The following is an 18754-nucleotide window of genomic DNA, read 5'->3' as shown; positions in this document are numbered from 1 at the left end:
CATTTCTAAATGAAACACCAACTTTCCACAGGATTTGATGCTTGAGCTTTCATTATTACAGTCACTTGTAATAGGGGAAGGGGCCTATTTCACCAAGTTGCCCTCGCTAGTTTTAAACTGGTGGATTCAAAAAAGTCCAAGCTGTCTGGACTACAGGTATACTGACTGTTTTAACTAGATCTTTCGGTGGATGACTTCTCTGATAAATATTCTTTCTCTACTAAGCAACCTGATGCCCAGGAACTACATCTACTGGTACTGAACTACATAAACTGGTAACATAGCTTTTACTCCCAATTAAGCCCAGGCTTACGCCTGCTGATTAAGGTTTTGGGAATAGGAAAACTTTACCAAGCTATAGTGACAAAATTATGGAAAATATCAAACTACTCTGCAAATTTCAGATAAACAACAACAAAGCAAAACTAACCCTTACCAGTTAGATCATAATCCATGTGGAAACAATCACAAGTGGTGCATAAAGTATTCCTTTACTCTTAACACACAGTACATAGAATACATAAAAAAGGTCTCTGAAGTTACAAGGTTTTTCTAGTAACAGTATATCAGGGAAATCATTTTTTTTAAAGATTTATTTATTTTATTATGTATACAACATTCTGCTTTCATATATATCTGCACACCAGAAGAGGGCACCAGATCTCATAACAGATGGTTGTGAGCCACCATGTGGTTGCTGGGAATTGAACTCAGGACCTCTGGAAGAGCAGTCGGTGCTCTTAACCTCTGAGCCATCTCTCCAGCCCCCAGGGAAATCATTTTTATTTCCCTATATTCTATTTAGGAAGAGCATTTAAAACTTAACACTTCCCAGACAGAGACAAAGAGTGCTAATGGTAACAAATGATCTGACATTATCTACACATACTCACTGGTTACTTTCTAAAAATGTATTGTCAAAAACATTCTATCTAGAAGCACAGAACAATGGTGGAGCATCTGGCAACTATGTGCAAGGCTCTGAGTCTGATTCCTAACACCAACCACACAATGTAAGTAAAAGCTACAGGAGAAACTTTACCCACTACACAGTACCCAAAAGTACTCTATTATACTACAGAAATCAGTCTTGGTAAGCACAAATTGTCCAATTCTTTAATTTGCAACAGGTACTCCTTATCATGTTTCCATTAAATCAGGCCTCTAATCCCAAAGTACAACTCTTACCCTGGCTTCCAGAAGTGTGACATCCATCCCAAAACTCTGTAGTTGTCGAGCTGCTGCCAAGCCGGAAACACCCGAACCTATAATAATCACCTTTCCTGTCTTTTTAGCTAAAAGGAGGAAAAAAAGAATAAAAATTAGAGTATTTTGTTGTAGTTTGGAGTTTGTATTTTTTTCCTCTCTCAAAAACTTCTGGTTTCTTAATATAATGTCTTAAACAATTCAGTTACTTTCAAACTGTAGAAGCTGAAACAACAAATGTCTGAAACTTGAAAAATTTAATGCAATGCTATAACTTTATAACTAAATCTACAAGCTTGAGTTGTATTAGTCAGGAATGGGAAGTTCTGTGCCCAAACCTCTCTGAAAGGCCTGCTCAGCCACCTCACAAATGAACTGATGTGAGCCATTCTCTTTAAGGGTTTTACTTCTGTTTAAGTTAGTATTCCTTTCTGAAAAATTACTCAGTTCTCATCAGAATGTCCTTGTCTCTTAACTCCCTGGCAGACATTATTCAAAAAAAAAAAAAAAAAAAAAAAAACATGAAAAGGACAAATATTTAGAAAAAAAAAATCTTAAGAGTAAAGCCTCAAAACCTCCTGCTTGCATAATTGACTTCTCACACTTCTAACAGCTTTTTAATTCCAATTTTTAAAAGTTGGAAATTAATCCTTTCCTAAGACCCTTTCAAACAGGAAATCCAGGGAAATATACATTTATTTATCTTATTTTAAATTTAACTTATAAGATTGGGAATATTTTCACTGGTGGAAACATATCATGAATATTAAACACAAGCTTGAAAGTATTACGAAAACCATTTAATTCATTTGGTGGGTGAGTCCTTACTTGGTAAGGGTTTTATTCTCTTATAGATGCCGAAGTTGATAAGACCATGGCGCTCTAAGTAGCTGTGAACTCGGTGGACAAGCACAGTATCACCTGTAGGGTAAATTAAAAACAGTATACATTTGTTTCTCCAATGTAAAGTCATACTACACACAACTCATGTTGACCCTTGGTCATGTGATACCTTTAGCAAACTAAGCTATAGAACTATTAGACTGTAACATAATACAAAATATTCAACACAGGAATTAAATTTGGGGGGAGGAGTATGGATTGCTGGTCTCAAACTTGCTACATAGCTCAGGCTAACCTTGAACTGCTAACCTCCTGAATGCTTAAGTCACAGGCATATGCCTACATACCTGGCTAAATTGACATTTAAAAAATGATATTATGTTACAGATAAAATAGAGAACAAACCTTTGCAAGGTATGAGCAATATTCTGGAAAAACTTCCTAAGACTTTGTTGGTGGTAAACAGAAAGAAAACCCGGTAACTAGTCAATCAAATACCAAAGTATTCTATGGATCCAAGTGAGACAACAGAACTGGGGAGCACTTAACAATCTGCATTAATACAATTTACAGATCAGGAAAACAAATGGAACTTTATAAAGGTCAATTATGCACATCACAAGTGAAATAAAATGTCAATGAAAAAAAAAATCCCTCAGAAACCATAAGGCTCCTGAAGGACTTCTCCAGCAAGTATAGTACTTACTGTTGTAAGGGGCTTCCAACTGTTGAAGAGTAGCCTCAAATGTCAGCTGAATCTTTGGGTTGTCCAACCATAACTGCAACTATATTTAAATGACATATGTTGTATTATATGCCCAAAAACCCATGTCACCTCACCAGTTGTAAAATCACTTATTAATAAGACTTTATGAGTTTCTTTTTTTTTAAAGATTTTATTTATTTATTATGTATACAACATTCTGCTTCCATGTATATCTGTACACCAGAAGAGGGCACCAGATCTCATAATGGATGGTTGTGAGCCACCATGTGGTTGCTGGGAATTGAACTCAGGACGTCTGGAAAAGCAGTCAGTGATCTTAACCTCAGAGGAGCCATCTCTCCAGCCCCGACTTTATGAGTTTCTTATTTTCATAGAAACTGCAAGGGTTACAATGCTGGCAAGGAAAGGAAACTATTGTGTCATACAAAACTGTACCAAGTAGTGAATTATTGAAGCTGGAGGCTATTTGGCCTAAAGAAGGAAAGTGCCTAATAGCCAGTAGGAAGCAGCTAGGATTTAAACCAGGGGTTATATAATTCCAGACACTGAACAGATAAAAATCATTATAATCACTAAGGGGGGGGGGCTGCTAAAAAGTGTCAGTGATGATCCCTCAATTCTGGGTTATACAGCTAAATGAGTTGCTGAATGGGGCCAGTGAAAAATCAAACATAGACTACACTGTAAGTTTAATTCTAAGACAACTAAGAGGAGCTAAGGTCTGCAGTGTGATCATGAAGCGAATGTACAGGAGAAGGATGGAGAGGATGTCACATAATGACCAGTTGGGAAGCATCTGACTATACAGCTAAGACACAGGAGAAAAATCAACACACTGTGAAGTCAAAAAAGTAGTATGTTTAAGAAGAAAAAGAGGAACAATGAATTATTGCAAAGCTGACAGATTAAGAGTCAAATGATTACAGTATAGTCAATGGTTCTCAAGGAGTTTTAACAGGAACCATCATATTAAGTCCTGCTAAAGATTAACAAATCCTGTTCTGTAGAATAAGTTCTAACTGAGAAATTTAATTTGGTTAGATATAAATAAACCAATTACAAAGGAATATGGCTAGAGCTACATAGACACTCCACTTTTTGGAGAGCTATAATCAAAGAATGCAATCACTCCATATACAAGGCTCAAGCTCTTCAACCTCACAGCTCCTCCTTCTTTACATCCTGGAATGAAGCACAGGTCAGAGCTCTACTTCAGTCATCAAGTCAGAAGACAGAGATACAGCCAAAGGTCACTGTGACACCATCACTGCAGCGTAAAGCAGCTCAGCAGAAACTACAATGCTAACTTGATCCAACCCTTCACCAAATCTTGACTTTGGGTCACAGAAAATGAACCACAGAAGACAGAAATCATTATTAAAACCATCTCTCAAATTTAAGTAAGAAGCAAAAACTCTCCTTAAATGAAACAAAACCATGGTAATTTTATCTACAATTTCCCCTAAAAGCAAATATTGTTATGCTTAAAACCTGTTGCTACAATTATGAGACAGCTTGTGGGAGCCCACAAGTGACTCAGTTTCCATCTGAAGTCTATTCTGATTTATAAGACATTAGAGTTCAAGTTTGCTTGTTTCAGTCTTCTTGAGAGCTGTGAGAAAGTTCTCTTTAAGGCCATGGAAAAGAGCATGTTATCTAACTAACAAGTTTCTGATGCCAGCCAAAAGGCACATAGAGATAGGTAATGAAGGTGCTTGTTGCTAGCAGGACTCACATTGAGTCTGGCTGCTCCTTGATTCAAGGACAGTGCAAGGAGCTGGTTAATTGACTATGTGGCTCTTTGTTCTGCTTTGCCTCTATATAAGCAGGGTCTAAATTAAACTCGGGGCTGTCCGGTGTGCTGAAGGTATGGACTGGGCAGTCCTCCTGAATCTACCCTGTGTTTCTGTGTCTGTTTCTTTTATCTGCCTTTTCTCAATCCTCACACCCCTACTCAGGTAACCCAGCTGACTCATTGGAGCAGGCTCCGAAACTCAAATTCAAGACTTATAACTAAGACATTTCCATTCACTTAAATTAAAGTGACTTTTCTGTGTTTCAAAACTCCAATATAACCTACCTGCCACTTAGCTATATGGTATTTAGTGATCCAAACTTAGCAGTGGTTGTACAACCTAGCATCCAAATTAAAACAAGTGGTGGCTAAAAAGCAAGCATGCTTAAGATATCTCAGAGATGGATGTACTCAAATACCTAAAAGCTCATAGATGCACTGAGGAAATGGTGTACATGTTATAAATAACACCTTGCCCACTCCAATAGCTTAAGAATTTTGTTTTGAAATGGGGTCTTATTATGTAGCTTAGGCTAACTTTGAATGAGATCCTCCTGCCTCAGCCTCCTGAGTGCTGCAGTTAAAGGCAAGGTTACCATGCCTGATAGCTTAAGAACTTTTTGGCAAAAAAAAAATATACAAAAATTACAGCAGACAAATGACTAATAAAAACAAAACAAAACAAAACAAGTCAGCCTCAGTAACATAAATAGAAATAAGGTGGATTTGGCTTACTTACAGTAGCACAACATTGTTTAATAGTATTTAATAACTATTAAATGAGAGTATTTAATAGTTCAGCCTTTCTGGTGTATAATCTGCATCAAAATGCTAGAAATGTCCCTGACCTTTGATATTTCTACTCCAGGTATAACCACTGTTAAAGTGCACCTTTTTATCTTTGGGTATTGAAAAATATGTATACAAACTTGGTTTTTACAAATTGAGATTCTATTTACATGAATTGGGAATCATACACATAGTAGGCAATTAATTACTAGACACTAATCCAAGACTATTAAAACTAGTCAGTGTTTAATTACAGCAAAATGAATTTATTAATAGTAAAATTATGGTCCAACAATCAGGATTAATATTATAAAGATATCAATCATTAAAGCTAGAAGAAGTTAAACCAGGTGACAGAACAGAGTTAAGTGCACAGCTCTGAAGGGAAAGGCTGGGGATATGGCTCGAGTGGTACCACACTTGCCTGGTATGTAAATAGCCTCAGGCCAATCTCTAGCACATCTCCCCATCCTACCCCACCCCAAAAGACCACCCCACCCCAAAAGAGTTGAGACAAATTCTGTTTCAATGTACATTCCTAACATATTTGAGATATGAGAAGGACCCTAAAAAATGCATGCAAACAGAAGCCCAACTTGTAGACATAAACCTTTATACACATCAGTTTTCAGTACCCATGTTAGATGGCTCACAACTGTCTACAGCTCCAGCTCTAGGACACCTGATACTTCTGGCTTCCACTGACATGCAAATACTCACATAAGCACACATGCACACATACACATGCACAAAATCAAAAACAATGAAAATAAATCTGAAATACCTAAAAAAAAAAAAAAAGCAATTTCATGGTTATATGCAGAGTAAAAATATTACAAATTTTTTCTGTCCTATTTTTGTTTTCTATATTCCCTATAAAAGTCACAGGTATTTTTCAAAATCCAAGTGAAAAAAAGGAGGCATAGATAGATACTTACTGTGCGGTTCCTGATGAACAGAAAAACTTTCTGTGTCTGCTGAGGCCCACTGATGATGTCTGGGAAACAGGCTGCTTCCTGAGAGGTCATCCGGTCATGGGGAAGTCTGCTCTGAAAAGCTGCACCCTCCACACCTGGCAAAGGAAGCACAGGACTACTACAACAGTGCAAGTGGGCACAGACTGCTGCTGCTGCTGAAACCTCAAACTCCTTTTCTACCAAAAAAGGATCTGTAAGGCTTTGCCTAATTCATAGACTGAGCCTGCCTTAAAAGTGTTTTGTTTTTTAAGTTTTGCTTGAAAGGCTAAAATTTCAGGTACTATTTCAAGCTTAACATCTCAAAATGTAAGGTTTATTAATGAATTACTTTATAACAACCAATTAGAATATTTTCATTCATCAATAGGTAGCAGTAAATTATACTCTAATTACAATGAGCATCATAGCACACAATAAAAGCTGAAGAAAAAACAAATGAAAAGAAAGCACATCAATAGAGGTCAGGAGAAAAGTATGGAGTCACAATCCTTCATCTGAGTTTGCAGCATGGAATGAAAAGCTGAAGGTTGAAAACTCAAAGACAGAAAAATACACAATCTCATCAAGAGCAGGTGGCATTATTCCTATTTTCTAATGTTGGCAAGTGGGCAGAGAAGTAAGCAGACTATAGTGGTTAAGTCAGAAGAAGGCCAAGAATTCACTTTTTCTGTCAGCAACATTAGACATACCTCACTCTATACAAGCAAAATGCTGGTACACATACACTACACACAAAGTGAGTTGTTCTGAAATTGTTTTAATTGGCTTTTAAATATTTTATAAGCTAGTGGGTAAACTCATCTTTGTAAGGGATTCTTGGAAAACCAGGCACACCCTGGGGTTACACTAAACCAGAATCTGAACAGCCAGATAGGCCTGAGTGCAGCTCAGGCTTAGCATGTGCATGTGCATGTGCTTAACTAGCCCTAGGTCCAATCCCCAGCAAACCTCTACTCTAGAAATAGGATAGTGACAAGAAACGATACAATTTTAGAATTTGTGAATTCAATATCATAAAGTATTATAGTAAGTAACAAAGCAAGACAAAAGTACCTATATTTAATATTTTAAAGTCATAAAACAACTTAGAAAGCAATGATAAAAGGAATTAGTAAAGATTAGAAGTAAGAACACAGCAGAGACCCAAGCTAGTGAGAGATCACTGATTCTAGTCTGACAAATGGGGATCCTGCAGAAGCCTGAACTAGACTACCTGAATATAGGTGACAATGGTGCAGCTGGGACAATATATGAGGCCACTGGCAGTGGGTCCAGGATCTAACTCTAATGCACAAACTGACTTAGTGGAGTCCATTCTATGTGGAGAGATACCTTGCTCAGCCTAGACACAGAGGGATGGGGGTGGGTTGCCTTGGTCCTGCCTCAATGAGATGATGGAACAAACTTAGTAGACGGGGAGGCCTTATCCTCTCCAAGGAGCAGATGGGAGATGGGGTGGGGGTGGGGGAAGTGGGGAGATCTGGAGGAGAGGAGGGAGAGGGAACTGAGATTGGAATGTAAAAAATAAATTAGTAACTTAAAAAAAGAAGGAACACAGCAGACACAAATTTAACTTGAATTGAAGACTGTAGCTATTCTAAGGGATCTCTTTCCATGATGGCATCCAAATGACAATCCAAAGAAACTGAGTTAATAAAAAGGCCAAGTAAAGCTGACCAGTGCTAACAGAGGCGACACATTAAAAATAGCTGTTCTCCGAGAGAAGCACAAGATGGTGAGGGCAAAAACCATGTGTTACATATTACTAAATAAAACCAACAATCCTATTTAACTCACTCCAACCCCAAATCAAAGATTATCAGAACAATTAAATATTCTTTAAGGGATAAAATAAGGTGGCACGAAATAGGAGAGAAGGAGGTGATGGCAGAGGTGGAGGAAATGCTAGCAGGGGCAGAAATTTTCCAAAGTTATACAGCTTTGATGTCCCTGTCCCCTACCCCAAAACCAAAGCAACTGAACAAAAAACAAAAATCAAACCCCAAAATATCTTAAATCCTTATAATGAACAGTTATCTACTCATTACTGTTTAGTACTTTAACCAAATACTTAATAAGTTACTCCTATATAGTTCATGTGTACACTATTAACATGAAAATGACTCTCTCTATCAAATCCTCATTAAACTCCATTTCTCAGCTGACTATGGTGGTTTGTGTCATAATGCCAGCACTCGAGAGGCTAAGGCCGGGTGATTATAAATTTAAGGCCATCCTGGGCTATGGCAAAACCCCACCATATACCCAAACAAAACATTAACAAAACCCTTTTCTAGACTGCCAAAAATCATTTTTCTTAGCTATACTGTATTATATATCCTGCATACTTAAAAAGTGGTCAATTAACATTTCTACAACAGATTATTTTTCATTGACAGCAGGAAAAACTACATGGAAAAAATCCCCCAAAATTTCATATGACATTTGGTTCCAAGATGCAAGTGTACTTAGGGAAAACAAAACAGAACAAACATTCTCAGACATTTGGCTAACGTTGGGCATCTGAGGAGTATGTAACAATTAAGATAAGTTATTTACTTGACATGGCAATTTCAAAGTACTTCTCTAAACCAGAAATCAAAAATATTATACAAGTGCATTTAAAGAAACTAAGAAGGTGGTGTAAACACATCAGAAACAATATTGCTTTGCCGCTCTATCTTCCTGAAGTGACGCTGCAAAATCAAGCTCTCGAGTTGAAAAAGCCTCTAGGAGGCCCAGAATAGACATGTGCAGGCCTGGCACTCTCCTCAGTACTGCCAGCAAGACAAATCAAAACTCCCACAACTCACACCAATCTCCTTTACAGGAAACTTGCTCACATGGAGAATGCCTTTTGCTGTTTAAGTGACCAACAGTACACAGAATCCACAAGTAATCTGCACTTGACTCTGGGATAGTTTCATTTCTGTGTTTGGGTGCACTTAATATAATCTATTATTCTAGAAATTCAGAAAGTTACAAAGATGCTTCAGTCCTGTCTCCTACCCCTCATACAGTTAAGTTCTAGAATGGCCTTCCTTCCAAACTGCAATCACCCTGAACTATAATGCCCTTTCTGATCATCTGATGCTGTCTCTAAAAACATACAAACCTTCTTTTTTAAAGGAACAACCTAAATTTTGCAGAGTGAGTCAACTGAAGAGAATGAAGCAGGAAGGTAGGACTCTTAAGTGTTTTATGCCACAAAATCATTTGCCCTGATTTTTATGAGATGCAAATGGCATTTTGACTACTCTAAATAACAGAAAAATTAGAGAAAGGAAGCCTCCATGTATTATTTGCCCCTGATTATTTTTTAAATAAAAGAGATAAATTAACTAGATTCCAGGCTGAAAGTATAAACAAAAGCCTGATGGGATCTACATTAAAAGTATTTTCTTAAAATCAGAAGTATATCAAGTCCTACAGGATTTTAAAATAAAAAGAGTAAAGACAGAAGAGAAAAGCAAAGTCATGACTTCTCATAATTACACTTTTTATCTTTTGGGTAAGTATATTGCCATCAGTATACAGAACAGTCTGTACTCTAAGAAGCAAAGTCCCTGGGTTCTTCACTTCCCAGCTGCTGCTTTACTGCTAGCCAACTCATTAAGGTTCTTTGGGTTTCTTTCAGACTTTAACTCATAAACAGGGACTATACAACACTACTGTTTGAAGGCAGGAAGCTAGACAAGATGACTTCAAGCTCCTTTCTAGCTCTAAGATTTAGAAGACACACATGGATTGTAAGAAACCAAGATACAATCCTGACAACAAGAAACCCTCACGGGTTACCTGTCTTCATTTGGAGAAGAATGCTGACCACTTAGCTTGTTTTAAACTGATTGTGTCACGTGTCTATGCTTCTGAACATGGCAAGATTGAACCTAAGAAAGGGATGGAGGATTCACAACATTCACCACCCTCCTGGCAACATCCAGTTTCACATCAAAGTTTGCTGTTATACCAGCGATGCATTAACTGTTCATTTAAGCAAAGAGGAACGTTTCATAAAGCAAACAAGAAAACTTGTTTCCTCGAGATTAAGACTCTAGATGCTGTCCCCGATCAAGTTTCAAGAAAGATCTCCTGCATCACTCAGTAAAGGCATTCTCTCTGAAAGAGAAATATACCCCTCTGAGGTAAACATGTACTGACCATAAACCTCTGGTCCTTGGGTCAATATAGAAAGATCTCCACTCTGAATAATCCAAATCAACTTGACTACCAACTGCTCTATCTCCAATGAACTACCTGTGATCCAAAATAAAACACAATATGTCCTGAACCTGCTAGACACAAACTGCACAATAATCTTAATCTATACTTACTGAAAATAGACAGCCTTCAACGGTAATATGTATTCCAATTTTACCCAAGTGTCTAAATAAACCAGCTTTGGGCCCTGGCATACACAGACATAGACATAGACAGACACAGACACACACACCCTTCAAAGACAAAAAGGATGGAACGCAAAGGTGTTACTTCAGATTCTTGGAACAAGCTTAACTGTTCCAAATGATGGTCCTATAAATCCTTTACTTTTTCGTAGAAGTAAAAATCCATAGTTTGGTCTGAGAAGAGAAAGCCTCTGAATATACTTTTTTAAGGGGTGATTTTTACCCTAGAAACAAATTAATTCAACTGTAAAGAGATTACATACTAAAACTGGAAAACGTACCCAACACCAACAATCATGACTATATAAGATGTCACCTACAGTCTAGTCCTGGAATAGCTCAGCTTTAAGACTTGAGTCCATGGACTTCTTGTCTGTGTCTAGTGCTACGTTTCTCTTTAAAGGTCCCATGATTACCGAGAAAAGTACCCGCCATCTCCTCAAAAGCATGAAGAATGGAGGGCTGAGATCGGCCTGAGGACTTCAATAGAGACTGCTTGCCTTTGTTCTGGCTACACTTACACTACTCTGTCCTGTGGGCTACGTGATCCCTGCGCTTCTGGCTACAATAAGAATACCATAGCCAAAAACACTTGCAAGCATCAATCACTCCCTGGCTTGGCGGCTCTTGCTAAAGTGGCAAGCATCTAAAGCCACCCTCACCTGATGCTTGGCCGTCTCCATACCCTCCAGAACTGTCGTCTTGAAGTCCTCCTGCTTGCCCTGTGGAAGGAAAGAGGAGAACTCAGGGACCTTACTCCATAAATTAAGGATAATATCTGGACATAAAGGTCTAATGGTTGGTGACTCAAGAATTTACCACCAACTAGTAAACCCATATCAGAGAGCTCCTTCTGGAATCAAGGCCCAGGGTATTACATCATCTTTCAAATTCTGGTCAGGAGATGTTAACTTCACATGCTGGTCCTTGTTGAAAGGCAGTAGAACAAAGTACATGGTGTTTCTAATCCCTAAATTCTTGCTACCAGTCTTGCTGAGTAAGTCTGGATGGGAGATAGATTCCAATATCTTTTAACTAACTGTTGATAGATTGAGAATGTTTGACATGGGCTATAGGTCTTTAAACTTCAACAATTCAGCATCAAAAGTCTAAAAAGACAACAAATGACTGACAATCTTAATTAAAAAAATTCTGTCCTCATCAAAGCAGGAATATAACTAAAATATTCAGCACCAAAAGTAGTTTTGTTTATTATACATGGTAGATAGGACTGGACTGAACATGCCAGTGCTTCCACAGTAAAGACACCATGTAGTCAGAGGCCAACCTGCAGACAGACACACACTTGTGGGAAGATGGAGAGGCTCTGGCAACATCCCAAGGGAACTTCTACCTTAAACGACATACTAAGCCCTGCTTTAAAAAAAAAAAAAAAAAAAAAAAAACTCAATAATACTGTATAGAACTTCAAAAATCAAAGCTTCAAATTCAATCAGAAAATATCATCAACACACTGTCTTCTACAATCTATCACCAAGACAGACACAATAATCTTAAGCTTCCAGGCCCCTGGTACACTGCTAGAAGATCACAGTGTGGCCTTTGAAAGTATGAAAACACAATCTCCCAGTGGTCTGAACTTAGACAAGCTTCATTAGACAGTTTAAATGATCCTCACACAAAAGCAGAGTTCAGAACTGAGTTTAAAAGGATCAGCACCAGCAAACAATTATAGCCCTTATAAAAATGTTCCAAGTCTATGAAACACGAGCAGTGACTTTTGACAAGAGAATGTGCCAGTAGATGGTGGACACTGCTTTAGATTATTTTCCTATGCTCATCTAAAGGACTCACTAGGTTCTACAAGGTTCTCCTGCTAAGACAAAGACGGTATTTGTGATTTGTTGTTTAGAGCCCCAAGGAAACACCACATAAGCATGATGAGAAGATCCAAATGCTAAACCTAATATGCAAAATAATCTTGAGAACAAAGGCCCTACAATTTAAATCAGAAATGTTCACTCTTGATATGATCTTTTATTCCTAAAAGTGTTGTGGGTCAAAGAAAATGTTGGTTTTCCAACAGAAGCAGAGTAGATCAGAATATTAAGCCATATTTTTTTAAAAATGAGAGAAAGGGGTCATAACAGTAAACAAGTACAGTTTAAGAATAACATTTTAAGCCAGGCAGTGGCAGTGCACACCTTTAATGCCAGTATAGAGGAGGCAGAAGCAGGTAGATCTCCTGGTTTGAGGCCAGCCTGGTCTACAGAGTTCCAGGGCAGCCAGAGCTATCCTGAGAAACCCCGTCTCAAAATACCAAACAAACAAACAAACAGCTGAACATTAGCTGTTCTCTCTCAAATGATGTTCCTGACTTGACAAAAATGAAGGTTTCTCATCATAGAGACATTTCATACTAAACAGTAACAACAAAAAACCTAACAGAAAAGCAAAAGCATTTTCAACTGGCCATAGAGCCTCCATTATTCCATCCTTCCTATTCCTGTCATTTCCCTTTCTCCTTCCCACTACATGCCATACAATACGCAAATCTGTTTAAGCTACAAGTAGCTCATCTCTTGTTTTTCTATCGCCAATGGTACTCAAAAAAAAAAAAAAAAAAAAAAAAAAGACACATTTCTTACTTGTAGTTATCATGCTACAAAGAATAAAAGAACAATGGAAGACAGTCTTGCTTTCTTGCTTCTGCTTTTAAAACAACCTTTTAAAATTCTTATAAAGACACTGATTGAACCAGGCAGAGTAGTGCATGCCTATAACCCCCAACTACTTGGAAGGCTGAAGTAGGAAGATGCCAAGTTTAAGCTCAGCCTGGTCTATACAGAAAATTCTGATCTTAAAAAGATACTGTTAATTGATAAATATAGGTAGATTTGGAAGCATCCTGCTAGAAAGCATTCAGCCAACTGAGTTACAGCCCCAGCCCTTCCAGATGTTATTATTAGTATTGTGGATGAAGTCTCTTTTGAGTCAGGGTCTACACAATGTAATCCTCCTTTACAAGCTTCAGTGTTGGGACTACAATCATGGACTGCCACATGCAGCTCATCATCTTCTTCACAGTGGCACAGATACAATACTAACACCTAACTCTCCATTCAGGTAACATTTAACACACACAAATTGTCTTATTCATCTGATCTGGGATTCTCCAGCTCAGGACTCTGATGGGAAAGCAAGCAAGCAGTTATCTTAGTAAGTAGAAATTCAAGACAAACAATGAAAATACTCAAAAGCAACCTTTCTGGTGCCACAACCTTCATCTCAACCACTATAAGTGCATACAAGTGCAAAAGCATGCAGAAAGAAAGAACTCAAGCACAGCTTCTCAAAAACAAGAATCAGTCTTTGGCTGATCTTTTGTGGCTGCTGTGCAACGATCTTTCAGGGCTCCAGTCCCATCATTAGATTCCTCATCTTGATTCAAATACCCAAGGGACCATTTCTCTAAAATCTTACAAATCAGTGTTGACCTTCAAATATTCAAATATGAGGTGAAAACCCCAGTTTGCTGATCCCAAAAACTTCCTATATTGGCCAGTTTCTTGGAATTACATTCTAAATATATTGATAAACTTCTAAATCTTCTTGGAAGAAATTACTTTTTTGGAAGACAAGTGACTGTCAATCTAGGCATCTCATGTTGACCTTGACAATTAGCTTGGTAATAAGAAACAAGCATTTCAAAATTAAAAACAAACAGACAAAAGCCAGGTGGTGCACACCTTTGATCCCAGAACTAAGGATCAGAGCAGGTCTACAGAGCAAGTTCCAGGACAGGCTCCAAAGCAATACAAAGAAACCCTGTCTCGAAAAACCATAAATAAAGAGAAAATTGAAAAATATCCACAAAGCAACTTAAAAAAGTGAACTAAGCTAACAGACTTGTGGATCAGGGATGATTTTGTGTATGGGTCCCAAGGTATTTGGATAGACTGAGAGGCTCAAAGCATTCAGAGGCAGGGAGAAAATCAGATATGGTATGCACAGAGGATGGCATAGCACACGCTAAGCTAAGGAGATGGTCTGGAGAGCAGTGGGGGATCAAGCAGAGATGGCCTTGGTCTACGTATGTTCAGTTTGTAGCCCACAGGTCACATTCGGCAGAGAAGAGCTATGAATGTGGTCCCAAAAAATCTATAAGCCTATTTAAAACATTATGATAGCTTTCCACAATTTTTGTGACTCAGCTATATTATATGGTTCTCCAGTGTGAACTCTGCAGAAGGTAACATCAAATCATAATGTCAAAATCTTGGACTTGCTGAAAACTAAACTTGACCTTAACACTAATGGAAGAAAGCTGATCTTTAGCAAAACCAAACAAAAACAAACAAAAACAAAAAACAGTAAAACAAACTGTATTTTAATTAAACCGATCTGAGCACTTTGTAACAGATATCTTGGAGGAAGAGTGACCTAGAGAAAGGAAATGCAATTAAATGTCAACAAAATAATTTATATGTGAAATAACTTGTAACAAAATGAGTAAGCGGATAAGACTTAACAAATCAAGGCTATGCATATGAGGGCATAGAAAGGATAAAGGACTTTAAAGATTATACTCGTTTTAATGCAGGAGAATGGTAATGAAATAGATAAAATAGAGATAAAGCTGAAATGGAAATATCCTAAAGATGGCTGAAAATTAAAGATTAGAACACAGAAGGAAAAATGAATCTAAAGATTTTAAAACTACATGAAGATAGAAATAAGCTCAGCAAGTTTGAGCTTATAAATAAATGTATGATTGATTTTAGGAGAGTAAGCAAAGTCATAACTTCAAAAACGGGCCAATTAACAGGAACTAGCCAAAGGTTAAAAATTAAGAAGATGGACAGAAAGAAGCTAAGTGAGTGAGGGTAGTTGCTGCCACCTGTAATGACCTGAGTGTGCTCTAAGGAAACCCACACAGTGATGAAGAGAATGGACTCCTGCACACTTGTCCTGCTCTGTGCCACACAGGCACATGCACATAAAATAAAGATGTAATAAAAAAAATGAGTGATCATTACTACTTTGAACTACCTTTCTGCTATCTCCATTTTAAGAAATGGCTTTAAACACACCATTCAAAAGTTGGGCATGGTGGTGGTATGCCTTTAATCCCAACATAGGCAAGCTGAATTCCAGGACAACCTGGGCTACATAGTAAGTTCCAGGTTGGCCAGGGCTACATAGAAAGGCCCTGTCTTAAACACACAAACAACAAACAACAAAACAAAAACCTAACACCAACAAAAACAAGCACAAACAAAAAAAACATTCAAGAGGCCTGAGATAAGGGTTCGAACATTAAGTGACTCACAACTACCTGTGACTCCAGTTACAGGGGATCTGATACCCTCTTCTCGACTTAAGGCAACCAAATATACATGTACATACACAGAGAGACACAGACACTCATACATATAAGTAAAAAATGGTAAAAACAATCTAACGCATCATTAATAAAACTCAATACAGTTCTTTCCTACCACCTATTTGACCCAATTTTGTGCAGAATAAATGATCTATGTTTGTTAGAATAAATGCAAATAAAGTAAACAAGGCTCATAGAGGTAGCAAAAAACAACCAGGATCTTCAAGCACACTAGAGGCCTTTTAACACTGCTAATAACCGTCAGCATTTGAGCAACAATATAAATGAAATTCATGGGTTTCCATTGGAACAGCAATCCCATAGTTATGCCACCATTGAAAAAATGAACTAAAACAGGCAACCTTCATAATGTCTAGAACTAAGAAAGGGTTCTACTGACAGCAGAATCTATCTGCCTGGAACTGTATGGCTCGCCCCAAAGAACAGAAGTCAGAAGCAGCAGGGACCATGGAAACAAAGTAAGAAGTCAATACACAGTAAGCTGCTGAGGAAAGCAAACCTTTCAGAAATCAATAGAGAAAGACTATTTTCACACACTATTTATCCACATTCCACAGTAGGGATTTTCCTGTTTCCAATTTTTGTGCAAAATCTTGATTCATAGTGTAGGTTTCAAAATGCTCCAAAGAAAATGTGTAATTCAGATTCTGTTATATTGCCTAGTTACAAGCTTCGGGTATATCTGAGCAGTGAAAAACAAAGCTTACTTTTCTTATTTAACTGTTTTTTAAATGAACAATATCAAATTATACTCTGGCCATTATTAAAAGTACCACTGTGACATTTCATACTAGATGTTTACTATTCTACCTCATAGTTGCACATATTTGACAATGATGCACTAAAAATGACTTTCCAGTTTCTAAAAAGATCTATGTAGGCTATAAGTTGACCTCTTTTTTTTTCTGACTAAAATATCACTTTCTCCTATTCCTAGTTCAAGCTTATATTTAATTCAACATGTTCATTCATAATGGTAGAGATTACAGTCTCCCAATGCAGTCTTCACAGAAAGCCTCATATGGTAGACAAGGAAAAATTCTCACAAATTACCCCATTGGAGTATTACAATGTGATCAGACCAAATAAATGATGGTAGCAAAGAGAATTCAAAGTCATTAAACATTAAAGTTGCTCAACTAAAACTATTAGCTAAAATTATTTTGAAAAATCAAAACAAAATAAACAAATAAATCCATTCATTAAGAAAGCAGGGCGTTGGTGGTGCACGCCTTTAATCCCAGCACTCGGGAGGCAGAGGCAGGCAGATCTCTGTGAGTTCGAGGCCAGCCTGGTCTCCAGAGCGAGTGCCAGGATAGGCTCCAAAGCTACACAGAGAAACCCTGTCTTGAAAAACAAAAAAAAAAAAAAAAAAAAAAAGCAGGGCAGGGCAATCTCTATAAGGCCAAACAAGATTCACCGATTCTTCTTACCAATCAAGAACAATTAACAGTTCAAAATCAAGAATCTAAAACCACTTCACAAAAACCTAACATGCAATCTTCATATTTAGTGTAAAATTTACAAAATCCAACATTCCTGGGGCAGAAACATTAACTTGCAAACAACTTCTAAAAGATCTATGAAACAGCCAGACAGTGATGGCGCATGCCTTTAATTCCAGCACCTGGAAGGCAGAAGCAGGTGGATAGTTCCAGGCCAGCCTGGTCTACAGAGCAAGTCCCAGGAAAGTTCAGGATGACAAAGAGAAACTCTGCCTCGTTAAAAACAAACCAAAAATCTATGAAACAAATGGTGACTACAGTAAATAACAATAAATCTGCGTATTTGAAAAAAGCCAAGAGTAGGTGTTAGGTATTCTCATCATAAAAATGATCTCATCAAGGTAATACATAGATTCCTTCAGTAGATTCTGACACTCTACAAATACACATTACTCCAAAACAGATTACACACATATCTGATACAAATAATTTCAAACAATTTTTTCTACCACTTTAGAAAATAAAATGAACTTCTGGATTCTCACTAGACTTTTCCTTAAATACTTTTATTGTGCTGCTTCACTCCTACAGTCAAGCCAGCTGCTATTATCTGTAGCCCTTTGACTGAATACTGTGGGAGAATCTGTTCTTAGCTTTGAATTTTTAGATGCCAGAACTACACCTGCAACAAAGGATTACAATTAGTTGTAGCAATTAGTTACAATTAGTTATAACAGTTGTTGTGTGTTGAATAAAGTAAATAAGGAACTACTGCATTTGGTGGAATCTTATTTTGTGTAGAGACTGTTTCTATATTACCTTTTTGTTTTGTTTTTGAAACAGGGTGTTTCTATGTAGCCCTGGCTGTCCTGGAATTCAAAAGAGATCCACCAGCCTCTTCCTCTAAGTACTGGGATTAAAGAAAGGTGTGGACCACCTGCCAGCTCCATTTTAATTTTTAAAAATTTCACCTCTGTATTACAGACAAATCCTGTACTATCTACACTTTCTGCTTCTAAGTCTCTCTAGGGTTTTGTTTGTTTTATTTTTAAGACAGGGTCTTTCCACATAGTTCTGGCTGCCCTGGAACTTGCTATTGTAGACCAGGTAGGTCTACACCAGGTCAACACACCAGACTTGCACAGATAGCAAGGAATTTATCTGATGAGCCATCTCACTGGCCTCTATTTTCTCCTTT

The 18754-nt window shown here is 37.6% G+C and overlaps 1 protein-coding gene across 1 annotated transcript in view; it reads right to left on the bottom strand.

Annotated features, from left to right (window-relative positions):
• The window catches only part of Kdm1a (lysine demethylase 1A), a 52455-nt gene that overhangs the window by 21296 nt on the left and 12405 nt on the right, over positions 1–18754 (bottom strand). The window contains exons 3-7 of the mRNA XM_027399742.2: positions 11406–11465; positions 6299–6432; positions 2756–2834; positions 2035–2127; positions 1189–1295 (exon numbers count right to left, since the gene is read on the bottom strand). Of these exons, the coding sequence (XP_027255543.1) occupies positions 1189–1295; positions 2035–2127; positions 2756–2834; positions 6299–6432; positions 11406–11465 (473 nt within the window). The remainder of the gene's footprint in view (positions 1–1188; positions 1296–2034; positions 2128–2755; positions 2835–6298; positions 6433–11405; positions 11466–18754) is intronic.

Source organism: Cricetulus griseus, chromosome 2, assembly GCF_003668045.3.
Source record: "Cricetulus griseus strain 17A/GY chromosome 2, alternate assembly CriGri-PICRH-1.0, whole genome shotgun sequence".
Classification (NCBI taxonomy): domain Eukaryota; kingdom Metazoa; phylum Chordata; class Mammalia; order Rodentia; family Cricetidae; genus Cricetulus; species Cricetulus griseus.
This window is presented reverse-complemented; position numbering and strand designations above follow the sequence as displayed.